The sequence below is a fragment of the Caretta caretta genome, chromosome 3 (assembly GCF_965140235.1).
Source record: "Caretta caretta isolate rCarCar2 chromosome 3, rCarCar1.hap1, whole genome shotgun sequence".
Taxonomy (NCBI): domain Eukaryota; kingdom Metazoa; phylum Chordata; order Testudines; family Cheloniidae; genus Caretta; species Caretta caretta.
Genome location: NC_134208.1, coordinates 197492423 through 197519946, shown reverse-complemented (window position 1 = coordinate 197519946; position 27524 = coordinate 197492423). Strand labels below are relative to the sequence as shown.

At 46.2% G+C, this 27524-nt stretch overlaps 1 protein-coding gene across 3 annotated transcripts in view; it reads left to right on the top strand.

Moving 5' to 3' along the window:
* The first annotated feature begins 752 nt into the window (after positions 1–752).
* Positions 753–27524, top strand: part of COMMD1 (copper metabolism domain containing 1) — a 129553-nt gene continuing 102781 nt past the window's right edge. For 2 of the 3 annotated variants that reach the window (XR_012667870.1, XM_048842643.2), the window contains exon 1: positions 758–986. Coding sequence is in view for 2 of the 3 variants with exons in the window: in XM_048842643.2 (XP_048698600.1) it covers positions 801–986 (186 nt within the window). In the remaining variant the exon portion in view is untranslated. Of the gene's footprint in view, positions 987–27524 lie in introns of all 3 variants that reach the window. The other variant, XM_075127229.1, reaches the window with a different exon arrangement.

Sequence of the window (27524 nt, the reverse complement as noted above, 5' to 3'; positions counted from 1 at the left end):
ATGAAACCTAGGAGCCTTGTCTGATAATAGGCTTATTCAAAGTGATACAAGCTACGAAAGTCAGATCTTGGAAGAGTGTTGCCATTTTCATAACGTAATAAAAACACTGTAATGATTAATAGTAAGAATAATATAGTGTGTAATAAGCACGTCATAAAAACAAATTTTATATTTCCAGGATCACTACTTTTATAATTTAGACTCAGGTAGAGGAGGAAATCCCTGGAAATATTCATGTTTAGGAGGGGGCTCACAAGACTAGCCATTTTAGTGACAGGGGTTCACAGGTTGTGAAAGTTGGGGAACCACTGCTCCAGACGGTAGCGTGGCCTAAAAGGATCAGCCCTTCTGTCAAAGTAGAGACCAACAAAAACATCCCCGGGAGAAGGGACCTTCCACTTGTCCCTGCAGAGCTAGAAGTGAAGGGGGCAGAAGGTAAGAAGACTTTGTCCAGTGTTTGCTGAGCCTGGCGCTGGGAGAGGGGATGGGCGGGGAGGCTGGGGGCTGCTGTCCCGGGCGGGCGGTCTGCGGGAGGAGCGGGGCTGGGTGGCACCGGGGGCTCCGGGGCTGGCTCAGGCCTGTCCCCTTGAGGCGGGGGCGGAGCGCTCTGGCGGCCTCTCCGCGGGAGCAGGGAAGAGCCAGGCGGGCTCCACGGGGAAGAGCCGCGCGCAGAGGCACCAGACGAGGGCGCTGTGGAGAGCGCGGCGGGCTCCGTCCCTCTCTGGGTTTGTCCCCGCCCGGCCCCCGTCACTTGCCGTGCCGGCGCTCGCTCGCTCGCTCGCTCGCTCCCCCGGTCCGGCATGGCGGCGGAGCAGCCCCAGCCCGCGGGCTCCAAGCCGCTGAGCGGGCTGCTGAGCGGCATCGCGCAGGCCGCGTACTACGGCCACGCGGGCGTCACCGAGGAGCTGCTGCGGGGCCAGCTCTACCCCGAGGCGGCGCCGCACGAGTTCCGGGCCCTGCTGGCCAAGATGAGCGGCGTCCTCAAGGTAGCAGCGCCCGCGGCCGGACAGACGGACAAGCTGGGCGGGGGCGCGAGGGACAGACGGACAAGCTGGGCTGGGGGGAAGGGGGGGCGCGAGGGACAGACGGACAAGCTGGGCTGGGGGGAAGGGGGGGCGCGAGGGACAGACGGACAAGCTGGGCTGGGGAAAGGGGGGGCGTGAGGGACAGACGGACAAGCTGGGCTGGGGGGGTAGGGGGGCGCGAGGGACAGACGGACAAGCTGGGCTGGGGGGGTAGGGGGGCGCGAGGGACAGACGGACAAGCTGGGCTGGGGGGAAGGGGGGGCGCGAGGGACAGACGGACAAGCTGGGCAGGGGGGAAGGGGGGGGCGCGAGGGACAGACGGACAAGCTGGGCAGGGGGGAAGGGGGGGCGCGAGGGACAGACGGACAAGCTGGGCTGGGGGGAAGGGGGGGGCGCGAGGGACAGACGGACAAGCTGGGCTGGGGGGAAGGGGGGGCGCGAGGGACAGACGGACAAGCTGGGCTGGGGGGAAGGGGGGGCGCGAGGGACAGACGGACAAGCTGGGCTGGGGGGAAGGGGGGGCGTGAGGGACAGACGGACAAGCTGGCCTGGGGGGCCAGTGGAGAGGGGTCGGGACGGACCGACGGACAGTTGATGTCGCCATTTACAGGCATGACAGGAGGGGCTCACGGGTTAAATAAACCGAGCTGCGCAGTGAACGAGTCCGTGAGCATCCGTGGGACCAAGCAGAGTTTGGTGCTGGGGTTGCCCCACGGCCTTTGGGATGGTCCCTGAAACCTCGGCCCAGGGACAGCCCTCAGAGAGGGGCAGGGGGGCTGGGTGGGGGCCCGCCCGCCCATTCGCTTAAAAGAAAAAATCCCCTGCTCCTGTAAGTCTGTTCTTCCCCCATGTTGCAGTGGCAAGCGCTCATGGGAGTTGCAGCCGAGATTTGGGACAAGTGGGTGAGTAAAATCATGGGACATGGCTGGCACGGCGTGCAGCAATTAGGGTGCCGAAGACGGAAGCAGGCTACGTTTTCTTTTCAATGTTACTCCTGGTTGAGGCTGGTTTGACTAGACATAATTAGGGCCCTACCAAATGCTTGGTCCATTTTGGTCAATTTCACGGTAATAGGATTTTTTAAATCGTCAGTTTCATGGTTTCAGATGTTTACATGTGAAATTTCATAGTGTTGTAACTGTGGGGGGTTGTGGTGGGCAGTGGGGTTGCCACCCTTACTTCTGTGCGGCTGCTGGCAGGGGCACTGTCTTCAGAGTTGGGCGACCACGGAGCAGCAGCTGCTGTCCAGGTGCCCAGCTCTGAAGCCAGTGTCGCCGCCCACAGCAGCGCAGAAGTGAGGGTCGCAGGGTATTGTGGAGATCATCACTTTGGGGGGGTGCAAGGCCAGTCTTATGGGTGGGTCACCACCTAGGGCCTCATGGTCAGGGAGGTGCCATGATCCAACTCCCCCGAGCCAGCCCAAGGCTCCTTTAACCTATGAGTGCTGGGCCTGGAGCTGGGAGGGGCAGGGTTGGGGGTGCCCCAGACCCTGCACTGTGCTCCAGCTGTTAGTCCCGGCTTAGCTGGGGAAGGACAGGACTTTCTCTTCCCCTGCACGGGCCACTCCAGGGGGCAGGTCAGACCCCTCTCCGGGAAACTCCCCTCACAGCAGGAAGCTCCATGGCTTTGCTGCCTGCAGAGCCTAGCTTTGAAGGCAACACCACAAGTACTCCTTTTCTTTTTATAGAAGTAAGGGTGTACCACCCTGCAGGGAAAGAGGAAGTCCTTCTGGGACTAGCAGCTGGAGCCCAGGACATGGTGGGAGGCCCCTTCAATAGCCAGATTTCAGGGGGAGATCAGATTTCACAGTCCATGATGCGTTTTTTAACAGCTGTGAATTTGGCAGGGTCATAGACATAACACACAGTAGTAGCAAAAGCTTCCCCTGTGGTGTCCCACTAATGTTTCTCAGCTGTGACGTGGAGGGACCATTTCAAGGGGTTAGAGGGTAGTTCAGTTTCTAAACTGATTTGTTCTTTGATGTCTCAGTTGAGAATGCCAGCAGAATAACCAATTGGTGTCAGCTGTGGTGGTGGTTTTGTAATGTGAACAGCTGTCCGTTGGACTGTGCACTGAGGCCACCAAACCATTTTACATAAACATGAAAACTGGTATCACCTGGAGTGAATGTTAAGTGTTACCAGTCTACGGCCATGTTCCTGCAGTCATCTCCATGTAGGTAGGAGGGTCTATCAGCGCAGATGCAATCGTAGGGTTAGGTGTTTCACTTGGATGTGAAGGTGTGATTTAGAAGTTAAAGGCTCTATTGCCTTTCCAATTTCTGAAAAATCTGGTTCTCCCCAGGACAATATTTCTTACACTGAATTTAACTATCCATTATATGAGTGACCATGTTGCCTAAATCTGTGTATCTAGCCAGTCACTCAGTCAAACAAATAATGGTGAACATACCTTTTGCAAAGCAGAAGAGTTGTTAGAATACTCTCTGCTCTGTGGTATTACTGCAACATTTAATAGGAGCAGGTTGGAGTTGGCTGCAGCTGAGAGTGTCTTTACGCACGTCAGAGGAACAGGAAAAGTTGGCAGAGGGCATTTTTACCCTGGTTGACACAATGTCTCTGTGCTGCAGGTAGGGAAAATGGAACTGATCAACCTTTATAAAAATATCAGATTACTACCTGAAGTCACAGTACATCTCACTATACAGAAATGAGTTACATCGGTCCGCGTAGTTCAGCAGGTAGGAAACTGGAATGTGACTTAGGAGAATGGAGTTCTATTCCCAGCTCATCTAAATTGAAGTTACTTGCCCAAAATCAAACAGCACCTGTTTGTCCTTCTGTTTCCCCTCTCACCCTATATCTAGCTCATTTATTTAGAGCGTAAGCTCTTTTCAGGGCAGAGACTGGCTTCTACTATGTGCTTGTACAGTGCCTAGTGCAATGGGGCACCGATCTCATTTGGAGACTTTAGGCACTACTGTGATGCAGATAGTAATAACACATATAAAATAATAGACTATTTTTAAAATTATTAATATATGAAATGTATTGGACTAAGTGCAGTTTCTGTAAACATTTTCTTTTGTATCATTTAAAAAAAATGAAGAGTAACTAGTAGGTACTCCTTGATTTGTTTGAATAATTATTGTAATAAGCATGCCTGCTGTGAATAACTCATTCCCAGTATAAACTGAGTAGGAAATAAAATATTTTATTTACCCGACAAACAGATTTTCATCATGTATCCCTAGTAGAGGAGGAAAGCCTTCATCTGGCATTGGAAGTAGAAATGTTTCTTAGGAATGTATTTTTTAATCTCTAGGTCCTGCTAGGTCTAGATCCTACTAGGAAGTTATAGTTATTAGCGGAGTGCAGTGGACAGTGATGCTTTGCTTAAGACTGTAATTAATAGACAGCCCATTGGTTCTATCTTCATTTGGCTAAATCAGATAGCTAAATCATTGCTGCCACCTAGTGGGGAAAGTGTTAGATTTCTCAAATAATATTTTTAGCGATTTTTATTATTACTACTAATGGCTTTGGGGGATACTTGTATCCAAATGTATTTAAAAACATTAGTTGGCTTGCATACTGTAAACAGTGTTGTACAGTGAATATTTTTGGTAGGGCTCTAATTTTTCCCCTAAAACACATTTTTTATTTTTATTTTTTTATAAATACAAAATAAATGCGTTGTACCCTATATTTGTACCATCACAATGTGTCACTTTTTTATTAGATACTACTTCTGTTATTCAAATTGACTAAACTATTCTTCAACATTGCTTGTTGTTCAAAGTATTGTCTTTCTGATTAGTAATTGTGGCTCTTGTGGAGTATTTGGGACTGCTATATGTGACTTCTGAAAGATCAAAAACTAGTGGGGAAGAATAAATATAAACGTCTTTCTATAATTTTTTTTGTTTCTGATTGAAATCACAAGGTTGAAAGTAGGCATTGTACAAAAAGATGCTATAAAAGGCATAATCTTTTTGTTCCATATTTTGCTATCAGTTACTTCTGAAATGAAATATTGTCAGTTTACTAGTGAAAACAATAACTTGGTTTCTGAATATGGGTACACTCAACTGAGTATCTTAAATATGAGCTGTTGCTTCAAATCCATCCCACCCATATCCTAATGAGTGAAATCACCAGCTGCGAAGTCTGCCTGTTCTTCCAGGGCTATATTGGCCCTGCAATGCAAATCATAGCGAATTTTGTTTTTGTCAGTAAACTAAGGAGTTGTGTTCACATTTAAATAACACTTTCAACTGAGAGTCATGGTCTGGGTATGGAACTAAGAACCAAAAGGTCTTGAGTTCTTATTCCAGCTACTGATTTCCTCGGTGGCCTGTGGCAAGTCACTTGACCTTTCTAACTTAGTTTCGCTTTATGTAAAATGGTGATATTACTTCCCTCACATGACCTTTGAGGATTAAGGACCAGTCCCTTTAGGTCTTTTCTCACATGTACAAACCTTATTAATTTCCCACTACTCATGATGCCTGATAGTGTTTGCAGCACTGGGCTATAATTTTGTAAAGCTCTTTGCAGATATAAACACTATTTATGTTACATAATTTTACTAAGGAAATATTCTATTTTTTGTGTTTTTGTGGCAGAGAGTAATTTTTGGGATGACCTGGTTAGATGTGTTCCCCTCTCTTCCTTTCTGCGCAAACTGTAAATGTGGCTTATTGTTGTCACATTAATTCTTCCCATTCTGTATTTTTGTTTCAGACATCACTTTCTGCTGCAATCAGGAGTTTTTAATTGCCTAAATTTTGACTGATGGTTCTTGTTCAATTCTCGATTTGTTTTTCTTTGATTCTGTGTCTCTGGTTCTGGGTGTGTCCAGTGTACTGGGTATGAGGGCAGGTCTACACTACCGGGCTACATCGGTCTAGCTGCACCGCGTCTGCTGAAGACGTGCATAGTCTGTTGTGGACAGTACTTAAGTCGATGTAACTTATGTCACTCAAGGGGGTGTCTTTTTCACACTCCTGAGTGACGTAAGTTACATCGACTTAAGAGGTAGCATAGTCCAGCCTTCAGGGTAGTGAAGACCCGCTAAGTCAACCACAGGTTGCTCTCCTGTCGACTCCGGTACTCCACCAGAACGAGAAACGTAAGGTAAGTCTTCAGTTGACCCAGCGTGGTGTAGACACCGCAATAAGTCAACCTAAGCTACATTGACTCCAGTTACATTATTCACCTAGCTGGAATTGCTTAACTTCGGTCAATTTAACACCGTAGTGTAGACCTGCTCTGAGATTCTTTTCTTGTGTCTGGTCCTTTAAATCTTGTTTTCAGTCTTTCATTGGGCCCCTTTTTCATGTCTCCTCTTTTTTTTTCTTTTCTCTCTCTCTCTCTCCCCTTTTTGTGACTTTTTATACTTCCACTTTTTAATCTGAGTTCCATGGGGGGGGGGGGGGAGAAAAAGCTGGAAGTCAGTGCAAAAAAAGATGAAATGTAGTATTTTAAATGTATATAGCATCATAATTCCCCAAAGATCCCTAAGTTTGTAAAGTGCTTCATCTACTCCATGTATGTGTATGTAGCTCTGTAGACAATGTTCACCACCACTGAAATGTGGCAGCTATTCAACAGCGCAAAATACTGTATTGCAGTTCAGGGCTGGAAGGGAAGAAAAATGTCATATCCAATTGAAACAGCAAGGGGGATTTAGGTTGGCAGAATGTAATTGCTGGAGTTGGAATTTGGCCAGGGTACTAGGGTTAACAACGCTTTTCTTATGGCAAGTCACATATTTTCTTTAATGACTACATGAGTTCAGATCCTCATTGGTTTTTAAGGCAACCCCACCGCGCAGTGCTTATAAAATCATGTTGGGGTATTGGCTCCGTATTGACTCACACGGTAGGTAGGGTGTCATTAGCTGAATCTTGAACATGGCTTCCAGCAGCACCAAGAAGTATCTGGAAGACTTCAATTACTGATTCAGATTGACTCTTAATTTGTGATATGTGACACTATTATGTTCAAAATGATACTAGTGGGTTCTACTTAGCTTCCAGAAAATTTAGATTTTTTTTTTTAACCATTGCTCTTACCTATAATTGTCACGCTCTTGAAGTATGTGGGTTGGGAAGATAACAACACATAGTGGGGAGAGGGGTTATTTTCCAGCTGGAATATTGGTCCAGATTGGAAGCATCTTCCCCCTCCTTTATTTTTACTTCCCCTTCCGCCTCTCTTCCACGCCCCTTGTTGTCCCTGTCTTTTCTCCCCATCATGTTTATGCTGTGCTGCTGCTCTGTATTTGCTTATAGCAGGGTGAAAGTAGGTTAGAGTCTGATAGTTAATTTGAGATTGTGATTCTCTCGGCTGCATGTGCATTTGGGGTGGAGTAAAATGTGGAGTGACATGCGAAAAAGAGGTGATAAGTGTGGACTTTAGGGTCCCAAGCTCCTCCCTTAAAACAGGGATCTCTGTGATATGTCTGGCCAGCTCTGCATGCTCCATTGCCAGATGCTCTCCCTCTCCTTCGTAACAGGTTAAATGGTTTGGGAATATCAAGATTTTGCCCTTGCTTGGTATCAGTTTACTTCAATGGTAATATATTGTCAGATGTAAAACTACACTGGCCAGAAGCCCTAGGTTGCTGAGTATAACTGAACAAGAAAATGTTTCAAGGCACTTAGGTCTGGCAGACCATTGAGAAAACATGTATAGTCTGTCGTGGGAACTAATTTACTAGGGATGAGACTAATTCAGGAGCCTGTGAAAGCTGCTCCTTAACTTTCTGGAGAGGTTACTTGGTCAGTGTGGGTCTGTCTATGCTGCAGTTAAAAACCCCCGGCTGGCCCATGCCAGTGGCTTGGGCTTGGGCTTGGGCTTGGGCTGGGGGGTTTTTTAATTGCAGTTTAGACACTCGGGCTGGAGCCCGGGCTCTAGGACCCTGCGAGGGTTGCAGAGCTCGGGCTATGGCCCAAGCCTCATGGGCCAGCTACAGGTTTTTATTTGCAGTGTAGACATACCTTTTAGGGCACTCCTAAGCCCTGTTACTGGGATGAAAAAGCTGGTACTGGAAAGAATAGCACTATCTTAGCTTTCCTTAACATTTCTTTTAAAAAGAGCAACATAATAGTTATATCTATGCTTCCTCCTTTTGAGCTCTCTTAGCAGGTTCATAGGTCTTAATCTGAAGATGATGGCCATGGCAACCATCTGAGGGAAATGGTGTGAACAGTTGGGGTTAAAGCTAATGAGGGTTTCCTTTCCCTTATTGGATATTGGGTGCTTCAAGAGCAGAGTGGATGACTGGCTCCACCTGAAGATCCATCATATCACCTCCTTAGCAGTTGTCAAATCTGTTCCCAGATGTAGGTCTGCCATATCTTGATTTTCCATTAACTCCAGAAAATCTTCCCCACAATTGTGATGTTTACAGCAATGCTAGGCATTTCTCCCTGATTCTTTTCTTTTTTTCTCTTCTGTTGGCTTTTTTTCCCTTCTATTGGTGCATTACAGGGGATGGAAAGGAACATAGGAATTGCCATAGTTGATCAGAGTACTTGTTCATCTAAGAGCACTGGCCTTTCTCTGGCAGTGAAAAGTATCTGAGGCTTCAGAACAAGGCAAAGTCCATGCTTCCTTATTGCATAATGCACTTTAGTCAACTGGTCAATGCTGTGCACTTTGTGCGTAATTTCTCTCCGATACCCATATGCAGTCCAGCCACCTGATGCTGTGAAGCATGAGATTTGGTTACCCACATCACTCTCAGGGCAGGTCTTCACTTACAACACTGCAGCGGCACAGCGGTACTGGTGCAGCTGCACCACTATAGTGCTTCAGTGAATATGCTACTATGTTGCGGTTCAAATACAAGACAGAACAAGGCTTTAAGCAAGCAAGCAGGCTGGTCTGCCAACAGGCTGGTCTCCTGTCAGCTTTCCACCCTCTCTTTTATTCTTTCTCTCCCCCCATGCATTATATACTCCAACAGATAAAAGGAATACACTGGCTTTGTTTAATATTCTTATTTACCAATATCTATCTACCACATTCCTTGCTCTTGGGCCTTGAGCCCAGTCCTGGGAGGCTTCTCACGGTTCATGTCATCTGGGCGAGATTCCAAGGTTCATGCCCTTGAGAGGAGCTGTGTGTGCACTGCTCCTACACAACATTCCAGGTGTGCCCTGAATGTTGCAAAGTGCATGAACCCTGCATGAATCCTTTTTTGTTTATTTGTGCTCGGCCATCTCATGGTAGCCAACAATTTGCTTTTGCAAGCCAATTAACTCCCGGACAGACAAGGTCATAACTCGTGGAGCCTGCCAGGGCGGGTCTGGGCAAAGCCTTAACAAAAAGGAAATACATTGCACACAGCAACAGCAAAAAATAAGCCCAAGAAGGTGAAGTGTAATTGGCCGGGCCCCAATTAGCCATGCTAGAGTACTGGGAAGAGAGGTTCGCGTAAGCAGCAAGCATCATCTCATTCCCTATTTCCTCAGGGTGATGACATACTGGAATAAGGCACGTACCTAACAATTCTTCAGCTGCATCAAAATCAGATAAAAGTGGGTAACATTTGCTATTGAAGCCAATCTTTCCCATAGGTTACATGTCATTCGGGCCCGTAACGGAGGAGGTGCTCCCGAGTCAACCCCTACAGGAAATAGCAGGCACATAAGGCACACAATCAATACAGAATTAGCAGTGATTTGGGTGAGAATGGCCACAAACAGAGTCTCAGGAGTCTCTGGCTGTTGGTTTGCTGCCAGTCTTCGTTGAGCCGCGGCGACCAATGCTTTCACTGCTCCCCATGTCACGGGCTGGCTTGGGATGCTACGTCTCCTCCGTCTCTGTCCCGCCATTGTCAACCCGGGAGGCACCGTGTTCTCCTCCAAGGTCAGCTGAAACTCCGGTATGGGGTTCGACAGCCCCTGATGCCATGCCATGCTGTTTCAGTCCTGGTCGCACACACCAGGCCGGAACCCACAATGGTCCTGTAGGGGGAGAGACAGCAGCATATCCTCGACCCCAAGTAATTAAAGGTACTGGGCCCAACCACTGCGGATCGGGCAGCTGACGGTAATAGACACGCGGTCTTTCCAGTACCTCGGACTTATGAAAATGCCAATCCGCGGGGGTCTGCTGATCTGTGTTCAGTGTTAAATTATTTAAAGTAAACAAAAGGACATGCAATTGTTGCTGAATGTCTCCTAAGGTTCGGAGACGCAGCTCCCCTTGTTTTAATTGTTTGTCAAGCAAGGTTTTTAGCGTGCAATTTGCACGTTCAACAATAGCTTGACCTGTGGAATTATAAGGAATCCTGTGTTTGAGACGGACGTCCCATTGGGCACAAAAGGTGGAGAGGGCTGTGGAGCAATAGGCTGGGGCATTATCCGTTTTTATCTGGCTCGGGCGACCCATAACTGCAAAACAGGCTAGCAAATGGTGAATAACTTTGGGAGTGGCTTCCCCACGCTGTGGGGTCGCCCAGAGGAATCCCGAATAGGTATCAGTGGAAACGTAAAAATGAATAGGGGCGGAATTGTGGCACGTGAGTGACATCCATTTGCCACAGCTGATTCGCTGCGGTACCTCTGGGGTTAACGGCATAAGAAAAGGTAGGGGCAGCAGCGACACAGTGGGGGCAGGAACGAACAATAGAACGTACATGATCAGCAGGAATGTGAAATTGTCGGGCCAAAACAGAGGCAGACTGATGAAAAAAGAAATGGCTTTCGATGGGGTCAGAAAAAAGGGAATTTACCTGACCACGTAACGCACGATCGGTGCACGCATTGCCCTCAGTGAGTAGCCCAGGCAGAGGGGTATGACTGCGAATATGAGCAACAAAATAAAGGAAATTACAAGTGGTGAGGAGATACTGTAAGGACAAAAACAGGCGAAGGAGGTCCTCATCGATCTGAGGGGTAATGAGGGCAAGGGGTAAATGATCAATTACCTGATAAACATAATGCGTGTCCACAATCAAATTAAAGGGACAATCAGCAAAAAGTTGAAAGGCCAAAATAACAGCAGCCAGTTCTGAGCGCTGCGCGAAACGCTGAGGCAGCGTAAAACGAGAATGCCAACGAGGGGGGTCACCTAATTGATAGGTGACAACACCGCAATGTGGAGAGCCATCAGTAAAAAGAGTGATAGCTGAAACAATAGGTCGAGAGCGGCTAAGAAGATGTACGATTAGTGGCACCTTTTGTGTAATCACCAACCAAGGATCTTTTGGGGGATTATAAAAGATCTCTCCCACATAATCACAAAGAGCACCCTGCCAGGCCAAGGAGGTGTGATACAAGGAATCAAATTCACTACGTGATAAGGGGAAAACAATGGCAACTAAATCAGTGCCCGTGAGTTGCACTGCACGGTGGTGGGCTTTACGAACAAGGTCGGAGAGGGCGTCTAAATAAGGATAAATGTTCCAAGGAGGAGTGGAAGACAAATATATCCACTCTATAATAGAGACGGCTGTGTCTGTACGAGGTACAAACAGAGCCGCAGTAGGCGTATGAGGGGTGGAAAGGAGAACCAACCACAGGGGACGAACCTCAGTGAGTCTATCCACAAACTGCTGACTCAACACTGCATTGATCTGTCTAATGCAGGCAATGTGCTCCTCAGTGATGACAATAACTGCGCCCGGTGCCCGAGCTCCACGTAGGAGCTCGAACAACGGCTGCAGCATCGATGTGGGGAGACGGAAGTAGGGTCGAATCCAATTTAAATGACCCAAAATTTGTTGTAATTTAACGAGGGTTAGGGGTTGGGGTAGGACCACTTCCGGGCGAACAGGGGCAGCATAGGTTTGTAAAACCTTATGCCCGAGATATCGGTAGGGATAAGAGCGTTGGATTTTTTCTGGTGCCACTAACAGGCCATTTTGGCCAAGAATCTGAGACAAATATTCAAGCTGTTGTGCCGTGACCTGGGGACCGCTAAGCAAAATGTCATCCATATAATGGTAGACCTATAGTGTGGGGTATCGGACACGAAAAGGGGCGAGGGCCCGATTCACAAAAAATTGACACAAGGTTGGACTATTTTGCATTCCCTGGGGCAAGACCTTCCACTGATACCTTTGAGAGGGTCGCTGATTATTATATTCTGGCACCGTAAACGCGAATTTTTCGTGATCTTGTGGGCAAAGGGGGATTGTGAAAAAACAATCTTTTAAATCTAACACACAAAATTGATCGGTTTGAGGAATTAAATTCGGGTTTGGCAACCCAAACTGCAAGGGGCCCATGGGTTGGATGCGTTTATTTATTTCCCTTAAATCACGTAACAGCCTCCATGCACCAGATTTTTTCTTAATAACAAACACTGGGGTATTCCAAGCACTAGTGGAGCTCTCCAAGCTTTTGCATGCAAATGTTGTTGTACAAGCGAATGAAGAGCTTTCAGCTTTTCTAGGGGGAGGGGCCACTGATCAATCCATACGGGCTCTGAGGATTGCCATACCAATGGTAATACGGAGGGCAAGGTGGATGGGGGAGGGTTTTGGGCTATTGTATATTAATATCGAGGGTGGTGTCCAGCTTTACAAGTAAGTCACGGCCCCAAATATTGAGGTGGACAGGGAGCACAAAAGGGCGGATCGTAGCAAGGGCACGGTCTCCTGGTTTAGAGACCGTGACCCAAGACAAACTTTGGCGCCCGGGTTTGCTACCCCCGATCCCCAACAACTCTTTAGAAGGAACTGTTGGCCAACTGACCGGCCAGTCCTGATCACGAATCACGGTATCATCAGCTCCAGTGTCCACCAGCCCTGTAAAAGGAAAATTATTTAAAAGAAGTGTTAACTGAGGTTTCGAGGGGCGGAGCGACATTGTTAGAGCAACAAGTGGAGAGGACGTGTTGTGAGAAGGCAACTGAGACTAAAATCAATTGTGCAATTGACCGTCCACGCGGGAGCGACTGTGGAAGATGGGTCCACACCTGAACCTTAATAATGCCGGTGTAATCGGTATCAGTGACCCCTGGGATGACAAAAAAACCCTGTTTCCCAGCGTGTGAGCGAGGGAGAACCAGACCCACAAATCCGTCAGGGAGAGGTCCCGTCACCTGTGTAGGTATGGCGCAGACCTCCCCCGGCAACTGAAAATCAGCGTCCTCCTGCATAATCAAATCAAGCCCTGCACTTCCGGCAGTCGCTGTCCTCATGGAGTCTATGGATTTTAAGGCAGAGGAACAGTTGTCTGAGTGGGGAACACCCCCGTTTGGCCCTGGGTTTGGGGGGGACCTGTCGTGCGGTTTCCCGACCCGCTACGACACTGATTAGCCCAGTGATAGCCCTTCCGACACTTGGGGCACTTCTTTGAGGGGCAGGCGGGCGCAGTCGATGAGCGGCACTCCCGCTGAAAGTGACCCTCCTTACCACAGCGATAACAACGCTTCCCCTCCTTCCTGCTTTTCCGCAGGGCGGCGGCCATAACCGCAGCTTTATGTGCTTGTGTGCCGATGTTTTGGCACGCCCGCAGCATGTCCGACAGCTCTAGAACGCCAGCGGCTTGTGCCGCCTGGAGAGCACGGCGGCAATCCTCGTTCGCATTTTCAACCGCCATTTTTAACAGAATCTCCGGAGCTGCCGCAGGGTTATCCACCTGTCGGAGGATAGCCTTCTGCAATCTGTTGGTAAAATCCATAAAGGACTCTGATGCACCCTGACGGATACTGGCAAAGCTTTTGGTAGGCTTGCCTGAATCCGGGACCTTCTGGAAAGCATGCTGGGCGCAGGCAGAAATAATGGGGAAGACAGCCTGCTGGAGTTGAGACTGCATCTGAACGGTAGCAAACGGGCCCTCCCCTGCTAACTGCTCATAAGTGACACCTTGCGCTATATATACCTGGGCTTGGCGTTCCACCATCTGCCGATACTCACTAAGCCAAATAATATACTGACTGGGCATCAGCATCATGCGCAATAGCGCCTTCCAATCTTCAGGGACCAGGGTGTACCCAGTACCTAGCCCTTCAAGGAGACCACGTACATACGTGCTAGTGAGGCCGAACTCGCGAATCGCTTTCTTTACCTCTCTGATCACCGAGTAAGGCAAACTGATCCAGTTTGCAAGCTGGTTGCCCTGGCCATCATCCTGCCAGGTCACCAGGCAAACTGAGACCAGATCAGCTAATTCCTCTACTGTAAGATCTGGGCGAGTATTCGCTGTGTGAACCATTTGTTGCACCAGCGAAAGCCCCTGAGCAGACGCAGATGACCCCCCCGGGGGGCACCGGTGACCACTCACCGGCTCCAGAGGGGAAGACAAAGGAGGCGGCAGTAATTGAGGCACTGGGGGCGAAGCAGGGGGAGGGATGGCTGCAGGAGCGGACGGGGGTGGCGAGATCAGCAGCCCCTCTATTGGCGCGGGAGAGGGTCTTTCCTAGGCGACACGCTGTGTCGCATCGCCAGGAGGGGGGATGGCTGCAGGAGCGGACGGGAGTGGCGAGATCACCAGCCTCTCTATTGGCGCGAGGGAGGGCCTTTCCGAGGCGACACGCTGTATCGCGTCGCGGCAGAGGTGCCAGGCATGTAAAGCCTGCACGGGCACCCGAGGCTCTTTTTGCAATGTCTGGCCCAACCGCTCCCAGTCCACTAGCTTAAGGGTTCTGGCTTCAGGGTACCACGGGCATTGGGCACTCACCTCCTGTAGCAGGAGAGTGAGTTCTCAAGTGGGGCAGTCATGCTGAGCCTTACGCAGCAAATACTGTAGCTCATTGCGGTGTTGCGCTTGCAAAGCAGAGAGGGAGCTTCCCATACTTACCACGATGAAAAATACTCACCGGGATCCGCGAAGCGGATGAGTGACGCGTCTGAAACCCTTGCCGGGCAAGGTGAGTGCTGAGGGCCCCACGTTGGGCGCCAGTTGTTGCAGTTCAAATACAAGACAGAACAAGGCTTTAAGCAAGCAAGCAGGCTGGTCTGCCAACGGGCTGGTCTCCTGTCAGCTTTCCACCCTCTCTTTTATTTCTCTCTCTCCCCCCGCGCATTACATACTCCAACAGATAAAAGGAATACACTGGCTTTGTTTAATATTCTTATTTACCAATATCTATCTACCACATTCCTTGCTCTTGAGCCTTGAGCCCAGTCCTGGGAGGCTTCTCACGGTTCATGTCATCTGGGCGAGATTCCAAGGTTCATGCCCTTGAGAGGAGCCGTGTGTGCACTGCTCCTACACAACACTCCAGGTGTGCCCTGAATGTTGCCAAGTGCATGAACCCTGCATGAATGCTACACTACTATGCCGACGGGAGAGCTTCTCCTGTTGGGTGTAGTTAATCCACCTCCACAAGAGGTGGGTAGCTGTGTTGATGGGAGAAGCTCTCCTGTTGACACAGCACTGTTTACACTGGGGGTTAAGTTGGTATAACTGCGATGCTCAGGGGTGTGGATTTTTCATACCCCATAGCTACATAGTTATACCAGTGTAAATTTAGAGTGTAAACCTGGCCTAAGTTTGTACTTATTCCTTAAAAAAAAATAAAAAATGAAACAATAAAAAAAACTAGACATATTATTTGGATGTGTTTGCAATCAACATAAATGAGAAGAAAGGCATTCTTGTACCCCTCTGCTCCCCACATGTGGAAACTGTGGTATACTTTAAAAATATTGGTTTTATTGGAAGCAATTAAATATGAAACCCAAAACTCTATATCAGATCTATTGCAGATATAAGCATTTAAATGTTTTCTTTCACCAAAGTTCTGCATAAAGTATTGTCCCTCTGTGTACAAAGAATCCTGTGCGGGGGCATTAACAATCCACTTCTTATTATAGTTTCTTTTCCTGCCCACATACCATTTGTGGGAAGTAAGGGTGAAAGAAAGGGGAGGCATTAGTCCATGTCCGGATATTTTAGTAATAACATGTCCTGAATATGGTATTGCATAATTTTGCTGCTCCATTAGGGATAATGATAGCAAGGTGGAAGCACTTTGTTCAACAAATATTACAAAGAATTAAACCATAATCCTTGATAAAACAACTTTGTAACAGCCATAAACCAAACTTTGGAGTCCTTTCTAGTTAAGTTTCTTAGAATTCTTTTATGTATTGTTTTTGTGTGTGGCCGATAGCTGTGTTTCAGGTTCTGCGTCTCCAAACGCATGTTGTTATTGAAGTTTACCCAAAGTTTTGCAGAAGAAAGAATTTTTATGGTCATATCCCCATTGAATAACACAATTGAGATTTAACACAATTGACATTTTTCTATTAAATTACCTTGAGATCTGGAGAAAACAGCGAAGAAGAGTCCTTCTACTGCTCTTGCAAACAGATTCTAGTGTGATGTCTGGTAGAGGAGCAGTATTGTTGCTCTTTATTCTGCTTTTGATTCCCTCTCCATAGTATGCCATAACACCACTTTGCATACTGTTTAATAAGGTCCTTCCTTTGGCTGTAGGTCTTCTTGAGCTGTGACTTTTACTTTCATCCAGCTGACATATTCAAATGATATCTTGTAAAGCTGGGCTGTGCCAGCCGGTAAGAGTTTTCATTCCTGTGATTCATGATTATTAATGTTTCTTCTGAGACACAGAATCAGCCACTGTTTTGTTTCTGGAACACTCTTCTCCACTTGTTTGTGTTTTTTCCCTGATCTCAGTTTTTTCCATAGAGGGCAATTAGTTAAGGGGTAAATGATCTGACCTTTGGTTCCAGAATCTCAAAATTCTCCTGTAGGGTATTAGACTCTTGTGAGATTATACAAATATTTTTTCAGCCAATTTGGTTTTGTCAGAAAGTAGTGCTCACTGGCAAGGAGGCCAGTGTTATTGGAATGCATGCACTGAAGAAATCTGTTTTTGGATTTCTCTCCATTTCATAAGAACGGCTATATTGGGTCAGACCAAAGGTCCATCCAGCCCAGTATCCTGTCTACGACAGTGGCCAATGCCAGGTGCCCCAGAGGCAGTGAACTTAACAGGTAATGATCTAGTGATCTCTCTCCTGCTCTCCATCTCCACCCTCTGACAACCAGAGGCTAGGGACACCATTCCTTACCCATCCTGGCTAATAGCCATTAATGGACTTAACCTCCATGAATTTATCTAGTTCTCTTTTAAACCCTGTTATAGTCCTAGCCTTCACAACCTCCTCAGGCAAGGGGTTCCACAGGTTGACTGTGCGCTGAGTGAAGAAGAACTTCCTTTTATTTGTTTTAAATACTCATTAATTTCATTTGGTGGCCCCTAGTTCTTATATTATGCGAACAAGAAAATAACTTTTCCTTATTCACTTTCTCCACACCACTCATGATTTTCTATACCTCTGTCATATCCCCCCTTAGTCTCCTCTTTTCCAAGCTGAAAAGTCGTAGCCTCTTTAATCTCTCCTCATATGGGACCCGTTCCAAACCCCTAATCATTTTAGTTGCCCTGCTCTGTACCTTTTCTAATGCCAGTATATTTTTTTTGAGATGAGGAGACCACATCTGTATGCAGTATTCAAGGTGTGGGCGTACCATGAATTTATATAAGGGCAATAAGATATTCTCCATCTTATTCTCTATCCCTTTTTAAATTATTCATAACATCCCGTTTGCTTTTTTCACAGCCGCTGCACACTGCGTGGATGTCTTCAGAGAACTATCCACGATGACTCCAAGATCTTTCTCCTGATTAGTTGTAGCTAAATTAGCCCCCATCATATTGTATGTATAGTTGGGGTTATTTTTTCCAATGTTCATTACTTTACATTTATTCACATTAAATTTAATTTGCCATTTTGTTGCCCAATCACTTAGTTTTGTGAGATCTTTTTGAAGTTCTTCACAGTCTGCTTTGGTCTTAACTATCTTGAGCAGTTTAGTATCATCTGCAAACTTTGCTACCTCACTGTTTACCCCTTTCTCCAGATCATTTATGAATAAGTTGAATAGGATTGGTCCTAGGACTGACCCTTGGGCAACACCAATAGTTACTCCTCTCCATTCTGAAAATTTACCATTTATTCCTACCATTTGTTCCCTGCCTTTTAACCAGTTCTCAATCCATGAAGGGATCTTCCCGCTTATCCCATGACAACTTAATTTACGTAAGAGCCATTGGTGAGGGACCTTGTCAAAGGTTTTCTGGAAATCTAAGTATACTATGTCCACTGGATCCCCCTTGTCCACATGTTTGTTGACCCCCTCAAAGAACTTTAATAGATAAGTAAGACATGATCTCCCTTTACAGAAACCATGTTGACTTTTGCCCAAAAATTTATGCTCTTCTATGTGCCTGACAATTTTATTCTTTACTATTGTTTCAACTAACTTGCCTGGTACTGACGTTAGACTTACCAGTCTGTAATTGCCAGGATCACCTCTAGAGCCCTTCTTAAATATTGGCGTTACATTAGCTATATTCCAGTCATTGGGTACAATAGCTGATTTAAAGGACAGGTTACAAACCATAGTTAATAGTTCCACAATTTCACATTTGAGTTCTTTCAGAACTTTTGGGTGAATGCCATCTGGTCCCGGTGACTTGTTACTGTTAAGTTTCTCAGTTAATTCCAAAACCATCTCTAGTGATACTTCAATCTGTGACAATTCCTCAGATTTGTCACATACAAAAGACTGCTCAGGTTTGGGAATCTCCCGAACATCCTCAGCCATGAAGACTGAAGCAAAGAATTCATTTAGTTTCTCTGTGATGACTTTATTGTCTTTAAGTGCTCCTTTTGTATCTCAATCGTCCAGGGGCCCCACTGGTTGTTTAGCAGGCTTCCTGCTTTTGATGTACTTAAAAAACATTTTATTACCTTTTGAGTTTTTGGCTAGCCGTTCTTCAAACTCCTTTTTGGCTTTTCTTATTACAATTTTACGTTAATTTGGCAGTGTTTATGCTCCTTTCTATTTACCTCACTAGGATTTGACTTCTACTTTTTAAAAGATGCCTTTTTATCTCTCACTGCTTCTATGGTTGTTAAGCCACGGTGGCTCTTTTTTAGTTCTTTTACTGTGTTTTTTAATTTGGGATATAAATTTCCTTTTAGCGTCTTTCATCTCCTCATGGCTGAGTTCTTCATAGCCTTCAAAACCATAAGGTTACAGAAAAGTTTAGGAACATGGGCAAATAAAATGATGATCAAACAGTTTGTAGGCGCTCTAATGTGGCCATTGTAACTTCCAAGCACTTCTGTCTCCTAAAGAGAAAACATTTTGAAGTTGGGACCCTAGTACAAAAATATTATTCAATGAAAGTATAGCGAGACAAGGCAGGTGAGGTAATATCTTTTATTGGACCAACTTCTGTTGGTGAGAGAGACAAGCTTTCAAGCTACACAGAGCTCTTCCTTAGGTCTGGGAAAGGTACTTGAGCCAGGTCTACATTAATATAATTACGTCGCTCAGGGGTGTAAAAAATCCACACTCCTGAGTGATGTAGTTATACCTAACCCTGTGTGTAGACAGTGCTATCCCGTCAGCGTAGTAATGTCTTCGCTGGTGCAGCTGTATCACTGTACACGAAGACAAGCCCTCAGAGTATGTCTACACTTAGGGTATGTCTACACTACAGTGTTATGTCAATGCAGGTTATGCTGATGGCCACTATAATTGTATCGATCGTGCATGCTCACACAACGCTCCTTGTGTCAGCTGAGGGCATCCATAGTTGGTGCTCGAGCATCGAGAGAGAGCGGTGCAACTTGTGCATGATGGGTGTGGACCCACCATCCCATGCTGCAGTTCTTTCTGTCCCATCATTCCATGGGCTTTCAACTACGTTTTTTGATGTTTTTCAACAGCCCCTGTAAACTGCATGCCTCCCATCTCTGCCTGAAAGCATGGATTCTGCACTGCTCACCAATCTTGTGATAAGTGTTATACAGTAACTCGTTTCAGAGTAACAGCCGTGTTAGTCTGTATTTGCAAAAAGAAAAGGAGTACTTGTGGCACCTTAGAGACTAACCAATTTATTTGAGCATAAGCTTTCGTGAGCTACAGCTCACTCACTTAACGTCGTCCTGGTTAACTTTGTTTTGTTGTGACGTCGCTGATCTATTAGAGAACATGGCTCATTTAAAGTTGTGCAATGCTCCTTTATAATGTTGTTTGGCAGCTGCCTGCTTTGTCCACTGCTTGCAGGAAGAGCAGTCCGTTGGAGCGAGCTGGTGGGGGCTTGGAACCAGGGTGGGCCGGCAGCCCCCCATCAGCTCCCTTAAGTTCCCTGTATGGCAGCTGCCCAGCAGGCTACCAATTGCCAAGCAGTTCAGCTCCTGCCCTCTGCCTTGGGAGCCTCCTGCTTGCTGTGAGAGGGAGGAGGGGTGCTGATATCAGGGTGTCCCTCTCCCCCTGCTCCTGTACCCCATCTCCACAGAGCAGGAGGTAGGGAACACAACAGGGCTCAGGATGGAGGGAGCTTGCTGTCAGCAGCTGCTGTCTCAACTTGCTGATCTACTTAAAAAGGCAATGTACTTAGAGTGGGGTCAGTGTACTTAAAGGGGCAATGCGCGTCTCTCTCTCTCTCTCACACTCTCATACATACACGCGCCACCCGGCACTTTGGAAAGTGGAGGGAGCGGTGCACTCCAGTGGGATAGTGTGGGTTCATCATCATGTTCAGTTTCCGCAGGGAATGTTCACAGCCACTGCCATGCTTCTATTGTTTCTCCTCCCTCCATTTCTGCTGCCTTGGAGAGTGTGAGGCTACATTAACAACAATGTGTGAACCCTTGAGAGCTCAGCCGAGTGCTAGTTCATCATTTAACAGCAAGGCATTCCATGAGAAGTATCCCACCCTCTGACTCCCAAGCTTCACAATCATCATTGCTGTGTACAGTATTAAATTGTTTAAAACTTATACTGTGTGTGTGTATATATGTATGTATGTGTGGGTATAAGTTACTTCTGCAGCGTTTGTGGTGAAGACTCTCTATGGTGGCGGGAGAGAGCTCTCCCGGCGGCATAAAAAACCCACCCGCACGAGCGGCAGAACCTATGTTGGTGGGAGAAGCTTTCCCGCCAAGATAGCTCTGTACACACTAGCACTTATGCCCGCATAATTTATATCTCTTAGGGGGCTGGTTTATTCACACCCCTGAGCAACTTAAAATTATGACAGCTGTAGTAGAAATAACCTCAGAGTCACAGCTAAATATGAGGGCAAAAAGGTAAAGTTTAGCATAAGCAGTTAGTACATATTCTAAGGCAGTGGTTTTCAAAAACAATTTCTGGCAACCCAGCTGAAGAGAATTGTTGATGCCCGTGACCCAACGGAGCTGAGGATGAGGGGTTGGGGTGCGGGAGGGGGTCAGGGCTCTGAGCTGGGGGGTGCAGGCTCTGGGGTGGGGTTGGGGATGAGGAATTTGGGGTGCAGGAGGGGCTCTGGGTTTGGGGTGGGGCTGGGGAAGGGGATTTGGGTGTGGGAGGGGGTCAGGGCTCTGGGCAGAAGGGCAGGCTCTGGGCTGGAGCTGAGTATGAGGGTTTTGGGGTGCAGGAAGGGGCTTCGGGTTGGGGGGGGCTCAGGGCTGGGCCAAGGGATTGGGGCATGGGCTTCCCTCGGGCGGCTCCCAGTAAGCTGTGCAGCGGGGATGCTAAGGCAGGCTTCCTGCCTGTCCTGGCACCATGGACCATGCTGTGCCTCAGAGGCAGCCAGCAGCAAGTCCGGCTCCTAGGCGGAGGTGTGCAAGCGGCTCCCCGCGGCTCTCGTCCGCAGGCACCACCAGCTCCCATTGGCTGGGAATCAGCCAATGGGAGTGTGAAGCCAGAGCTTGGGGCGGGGGCAGCGCAGAGAGCCCCGTGGCCCCCCTGCCGTGAAGCCAGACCTGCTGTTGGCCACTTCCGGGGCGAAGCGCACTGTCAGAACAGATAGGGACTAACCTGCCTTAGCCAGGCAACACCACCGATGGACTTTTAATAGCTCGGTCAGTGGTGCTGACCAGAGCTGCCACGACCCAGTGCCTTACTTTCCGCGACCCAGTAGCGGGTCATGACCCGCAGTTTGAAAACCACTGTTCTAGGGGACCACCCAAGGTGAAGTGGCCTGTTAATACCACTGTAGTCACGGGGGAAAAAGAGCTCTGGGTTGCTCGAAAGCTTGTCTTTTTCACCAATAGAAGTTGGTCCGTTAAAAGATATTATGTCATCCACCTTGTCTCTGTAATATCCTGGGACTGACATGGCTACATAAACACTGCATATCCCAATGGAAGTATAGACATTTTCGGTAATTACCAGTATATGATTTGCTGTGGAATATTTTGTATTGGAAACAGTTCCATTCTTTTCCTGCAGATGGTAGTAGAATACCAATTTTGCCTCAGATGATTCCTTGATGATTGTGTTGGAAACAATAAACACTCTTCAACTATTCTTGTCACTGTCTGTTCTGGTTCAGACCAAACTTCGTATACTTTGGCCGCTTGACAATAAAAATATTTCATTCAGCCTGAAGATTCCAAATATTTGGGTTTGTATTTCACTTATTAATGACAGGTTTCAGAGTAACAGCCGTGTTAGTCTGTATTCGCAAAAAGAAAAGGAGTACTTGTGTCTGTGTGTGTATGGGGGTGGGGGGGTGAGAAAACCTGGATTTGTGCTAGAAATGGCCCACCTTGATTATCATGCACATTGTAGGGAGAGTGGTCATTTTGGATAAGCTATTACCAGCAGGAGAGTGAGTGTGTGTGTGTGTGGTTTTTGGAGGGGGGTGAGGGAGTGAGAGAACCTGGATTTATGCAGGAAATGGCCCACCTTGATTATCATACACATTGTGAAGAGAGTGGTCACTTTGGATGGGCTATTACCAGCAGGAGAGTGAGTTTGTGTGTGTGTGTGTGGGGGGGGGGGGGGGCGGAGGGTGAGAAAACCTGGATTTGTGCTGGAAATGGCTTGATGATCACTTTAGATAAGCTATTACCAGCAGGACAGTGGGGTGGGAGGGGGTATTGTTTCATGGTCTCTGTGTGTATATAATGTCTTCTGCAGTTTCCACGGTATGCATCCAATGAAGTGAGCTGTAGCTCACGAAAGCTCATGCTCAAATAAATTGGTTAGTCTCTAAGGTGCCACAAGTACTCCTTTTCTTTTTGACTTATTAATATTCATTTCCGAAAATGCTGAGTATATGTTAACATTGTTATAAATATTCTGGTATTTCACTGGTAAAATATTAATCAGACTTGTATACAAATTATATGTGATAAATAAAAGGCTCTTTCTTAAGTTATTAGATGCATCCAACATCCTTGTACATTTAACTCCTGTTAAATATATTTGTCCCTTTTCTTGTTTATATCTTTTCAGAAGTATTGAAAAGCGTGCCTGTTTCAGTACAGGACTTTGTCTGATTGTTTAATTTCAGTGTTCATAGGTCAAGAGGCTGGTAGTGCCATTGGTATTTTGGCAATATTGTGCCAATAGCATACACAGTTTATGTAACTGCTGTCTTGAGGCCATTCCTATATTGTGACATGCCCTGCTACTTCTAGTGATTATTTTTCTCCCTATCCTTTGACAGCATCTGTTAAATAAGAAACGTTTTCATTGAAATGCGATCTAAGGGCACGTGGGGGAAAACACGAAGCCACTAATGATTAAAACTGCGCCAATACAGAAGTAGCTCTGGAGGAGCTGTGCCACACTTCAGATGCTTGTAAAGGGTGATTTGTTCTATTATGATGTGCTGGCTCTCTAAAGAGTGTCTTGCCACAAGTACTCCTTTTCTTTTTGCTGCTTCCGGGGACTGATCTCGAGCCCTTCCCTATGAAGCTGCTGCTGTTTGTTCAGAGAGGGGAGTGTCGAAGTATTACTTTTGCCACTTAACTGAGAGCTGTGGTTAGGAGTCTACTGATTCTCTTGCAAGGAGATAGTTCTAACAACAGAGGACAGGAGCAGAGAGACTACCATAGGAAATCACTAATTTCTGTGGGCTCAGAGCCTTAAAACTACTCTTCAGAGATTCTACTGGCAATAGGTTGTGAGGAATAGAGGCACTATGGTTTCCTGTTTGAAGAGGGGCTGCCTCCCAAATGTATTGTGATCCCTCAGCAAACTGAAAAGAAACAAAGCCTAGTAATTCATGTACTTTCTAGATGGCGATTTTCCTGGTGGGGGCTGCCAGATTCCAAGGGAAAGATATCGGCTGGATAGCTAGTTCTAGAATCTTGTTCTACAGGCTAATCCTCCTTTAGATTGAAACTGAATGATAAAACAGTAATAATTCGGCATTTGAAATCTTCTAGATTATAGAGGAACAGCCGTGTTAGTCTGTATTCGCAAAAAGAAAAGGAGTACTTGTGGCACCTTAGAGACTAATCAATTTATTTGAGCATGAGCTTTCGTGAGCTACAGCTCACTTCATCAGATGAAGTGAGCTGTAGCTCACGAAAGCTCATGCTTAAATAAATTGGTTAGTCTCTAAGGTGCCACAAGTACTCCTTTTCTTCTAGATTATGTGGTTTCTGTCAGTTATTTGCCCTTCCCTCATGCTTCGGAGCACCCTGTGTTTTGGGAAGGCACCACTGACTGGATGACTCTCCTCCCCTCCAGGCTTCTTCAGCTTCTGCTGTCTATGAACCGCCCTTTTGTGTCTGGGTACTGAGTTCCTCTTAAGATAAATGTGATTTGGTTTGAAATCATATGCAGTCTAGTGATTGGGGAGCATTGTTGCTCAAAGATGGCTTTGTGCTGACAGAAGGAGTTGTGGAAGTGGAGGAAAATGTCTCGGGAAGGAACCTACATGGGGTTCTGTACACTACTTTGCATGGGATTCCATGATACTTACAGCTGGCTCTGTGCTCCTGGGCTAGGATGGTCAGCCACATGCTGCTCTACAATTACTCCAGATGGGTGATTCCAGCTGCAGCACTGACTGCTTTGAAGTCACTGCAGAGAAGGGGGCTCAAAGAAAAAAATAGGAAAGTGGAGGAGAGGATTCTCAGGAACGCAAATAACATCATCACTAGTATTTTGAAAAGGAAAAACTGTATACTTTAATGACAGGTTTCAGAGTAACAGCCGTGTTAGTCTGTATTCGCAAAAAGAAAAGGAGTACTTGTGGCACCTTAGAGACTAACCAATTTATTTGAGCATGAGCTTTCGTGAGCTACAGCTCACTTCATCGGATGCATACCGTGGATGCATCCGATGAAGTGAGCTGTAGCTCACGAAAGCTCATGCTCAAATAAATTGGTTAGTCTCTAAGGTGCCACAAGTACTCCTTTTCTCTTTGTGTATACTTTTAAAATTACATTAACTGTCCGAAAAGCACATTTATGTACTCATTGGCCCTCTTCAGAGGGATGTCCAGGTTATGATATGGAATTGTATAAATGTAACAAAGTAGTGTCTTATTTTTTGAACTGAGTAATTCAGATAATGATCTTAACATTCTGTAATTATACTGGATAACTCAGAAGCAAATTGGTTTCAAGACACCCAGCCCCAAGAGATTTTAATATGGAACACACTGGCTTCCTTTGTATGTTTAAAATCCAATTTTATTAGTAGACTCAAACAGTAGAAATCCTAGGTGGGACGGCAAAATGAACCCACTCTGCAGTTACAAGTAAAGTAAATAAGTAGGTTGTAAATTGTAGAAATGTGTCCTGTATGTAAAGGAGACGTTTTCTCTCTAACCACGTACTTTATATAGCAGTAAATATTTCATTCCGATGGCTTAGTGCTTGTAATGAATCACTTTACCTGTTGCTGGGTTGCAACAGCTAGTTAACAGAAACACTACACAAAAGTTTAGGGTAGGAAGTGAGTATCTATGCACTTGGAAATGCAAGGGAATGGGAAATATTGTTACCCAAACTGTAATTTGTCTAGAACAGTACAATAGCACCCCTACTATTCTATTAAAATTTTTTATTAGATTGTAGATAAATGTGCGATCAATCTAAAGAAGACCAGATGCAGGTCATCAGAAACAAGAAAAACAATGTTAGAGAGGGAGTGGGGAAAAGGAAGTAGAGAAGACTGGCCACAGGGTGTTCTGTGAATGGAGAGCATCTAAAGTGGAAGTTAGATCAAGAGGCTTACAGCTGAACAATGGAGTATTGATTATACATGTCAATGAAGACCATAAGTTTTGAAAATGTTCTTCTCTCAAGTCTTTTATATGCCACACTTTCTGGGGCTGCCAAATTGCAAAGCTCATAAATTCTCTATAGGTGGGGAAGTTGAGGCCTAAAATATGGTGGGGATTTTTTTAAGTTACCAGGAAGGCACATGAGATCCAGAGATGGTGGAATTTCCCGGTGTGAACAGCTGTGGAATGAATAGGTAGAGCCCTGCATTGTTACGAAATTTTATCTGCATTCAATCCGCAGATATAAAGCGGATATCCGCAGATTTGCAGGGCTCTCTGTTTATAGGACCACAATTTGAAGCTTGAGGGAAATCCCTGGTCATGCTACCTCCCAAAATTATGAGCCATGTAGCATTTCCACAGCACGTGTAAAAGGCCATGTCTGCTTTTGCTGGACAGAAATAGCAGGAATTGTTGTCCTTTATTCTAATTTTATTCATTCTGATTGGAGACCAGTGAAATCAGAGTTATATTTTCTGTTGTATAAGTTTGAGACAGAGTCTAGAGAGTCATTTAATGAGGCCAAAAATAGATCATAGTCCATTCAATACTGTTAACTGTAAGTTTCTGTCCATATGATTTTTTAAAGGCTCCAGGCTGACCTCCAGGGTATTGATAATAGAGTAAATGGCAAAATCAGGTCTTCTATCAAATCCAGTCTCGTAACGTCAACAAGATGGCAACTTCTGCAGATCCAAGTGCATCCAGGCTGAAGGTGTCTATAACTATCTTTTAATAGCAAGTATTGGCAAAAGAACTAATTTTGTATTTGCAAGCTGAACAGTATAACAAGCTCTGAATAAAAGGATATCATTGGTACAGAGCTGAGTGAATGTGAAAATGGCCCTGTTGAGGCACTCCTTCCATATCAAAGGCTTCTCCCTTACAAGGAAACCTGGGTTGCCCCAAAGAACTTTGTATATAACATGGGGTGAAACTTTAGAACCCTGACTGAACTAACCTCGTTATCCCTAGCCTGATTCTTGCTTGCATATTTATACCTGCCTCTGGAAATTTCCACTACATGCATCCGACGAAGTGGGTATTCACCCACGAAAGCTCATGCTCCAATGTGTCTGTTAGTCTATAGGGTGCCACAGGACTCTCTGCCGCTTTTACAGATCCAGACTAACACGGCTACCCCTCTGATGCTGGGGATTCAGTAGCTGCATCTCCCCCATAGCAGTCTTGTGAGTGGCCAAGAGAGGGCTCTCAACCAGACCTGTCACAGTAATCTCTGGGAATATCACTCCCTTAGATTTTTTTTTTAACTTTAAATGTAACCTGAAAAGGGGGGGGGGGGAGAATGGGGTTTAACCCCTTTTTGCTTCTATGTAATGTATAAATAAGGGCTGAAAGGATGGAGATTTTTGTACCCTTGAAATGTAGATATTGTCTACCCTGTTTTTTCTGAAAGACTATGGATGATTGGATAACTAGTAGGCTTGTTTGCTGTCTCCAGCATAGCAAGTGAAACCTAAATAATTGACAGGGGAGGTTGTATGCA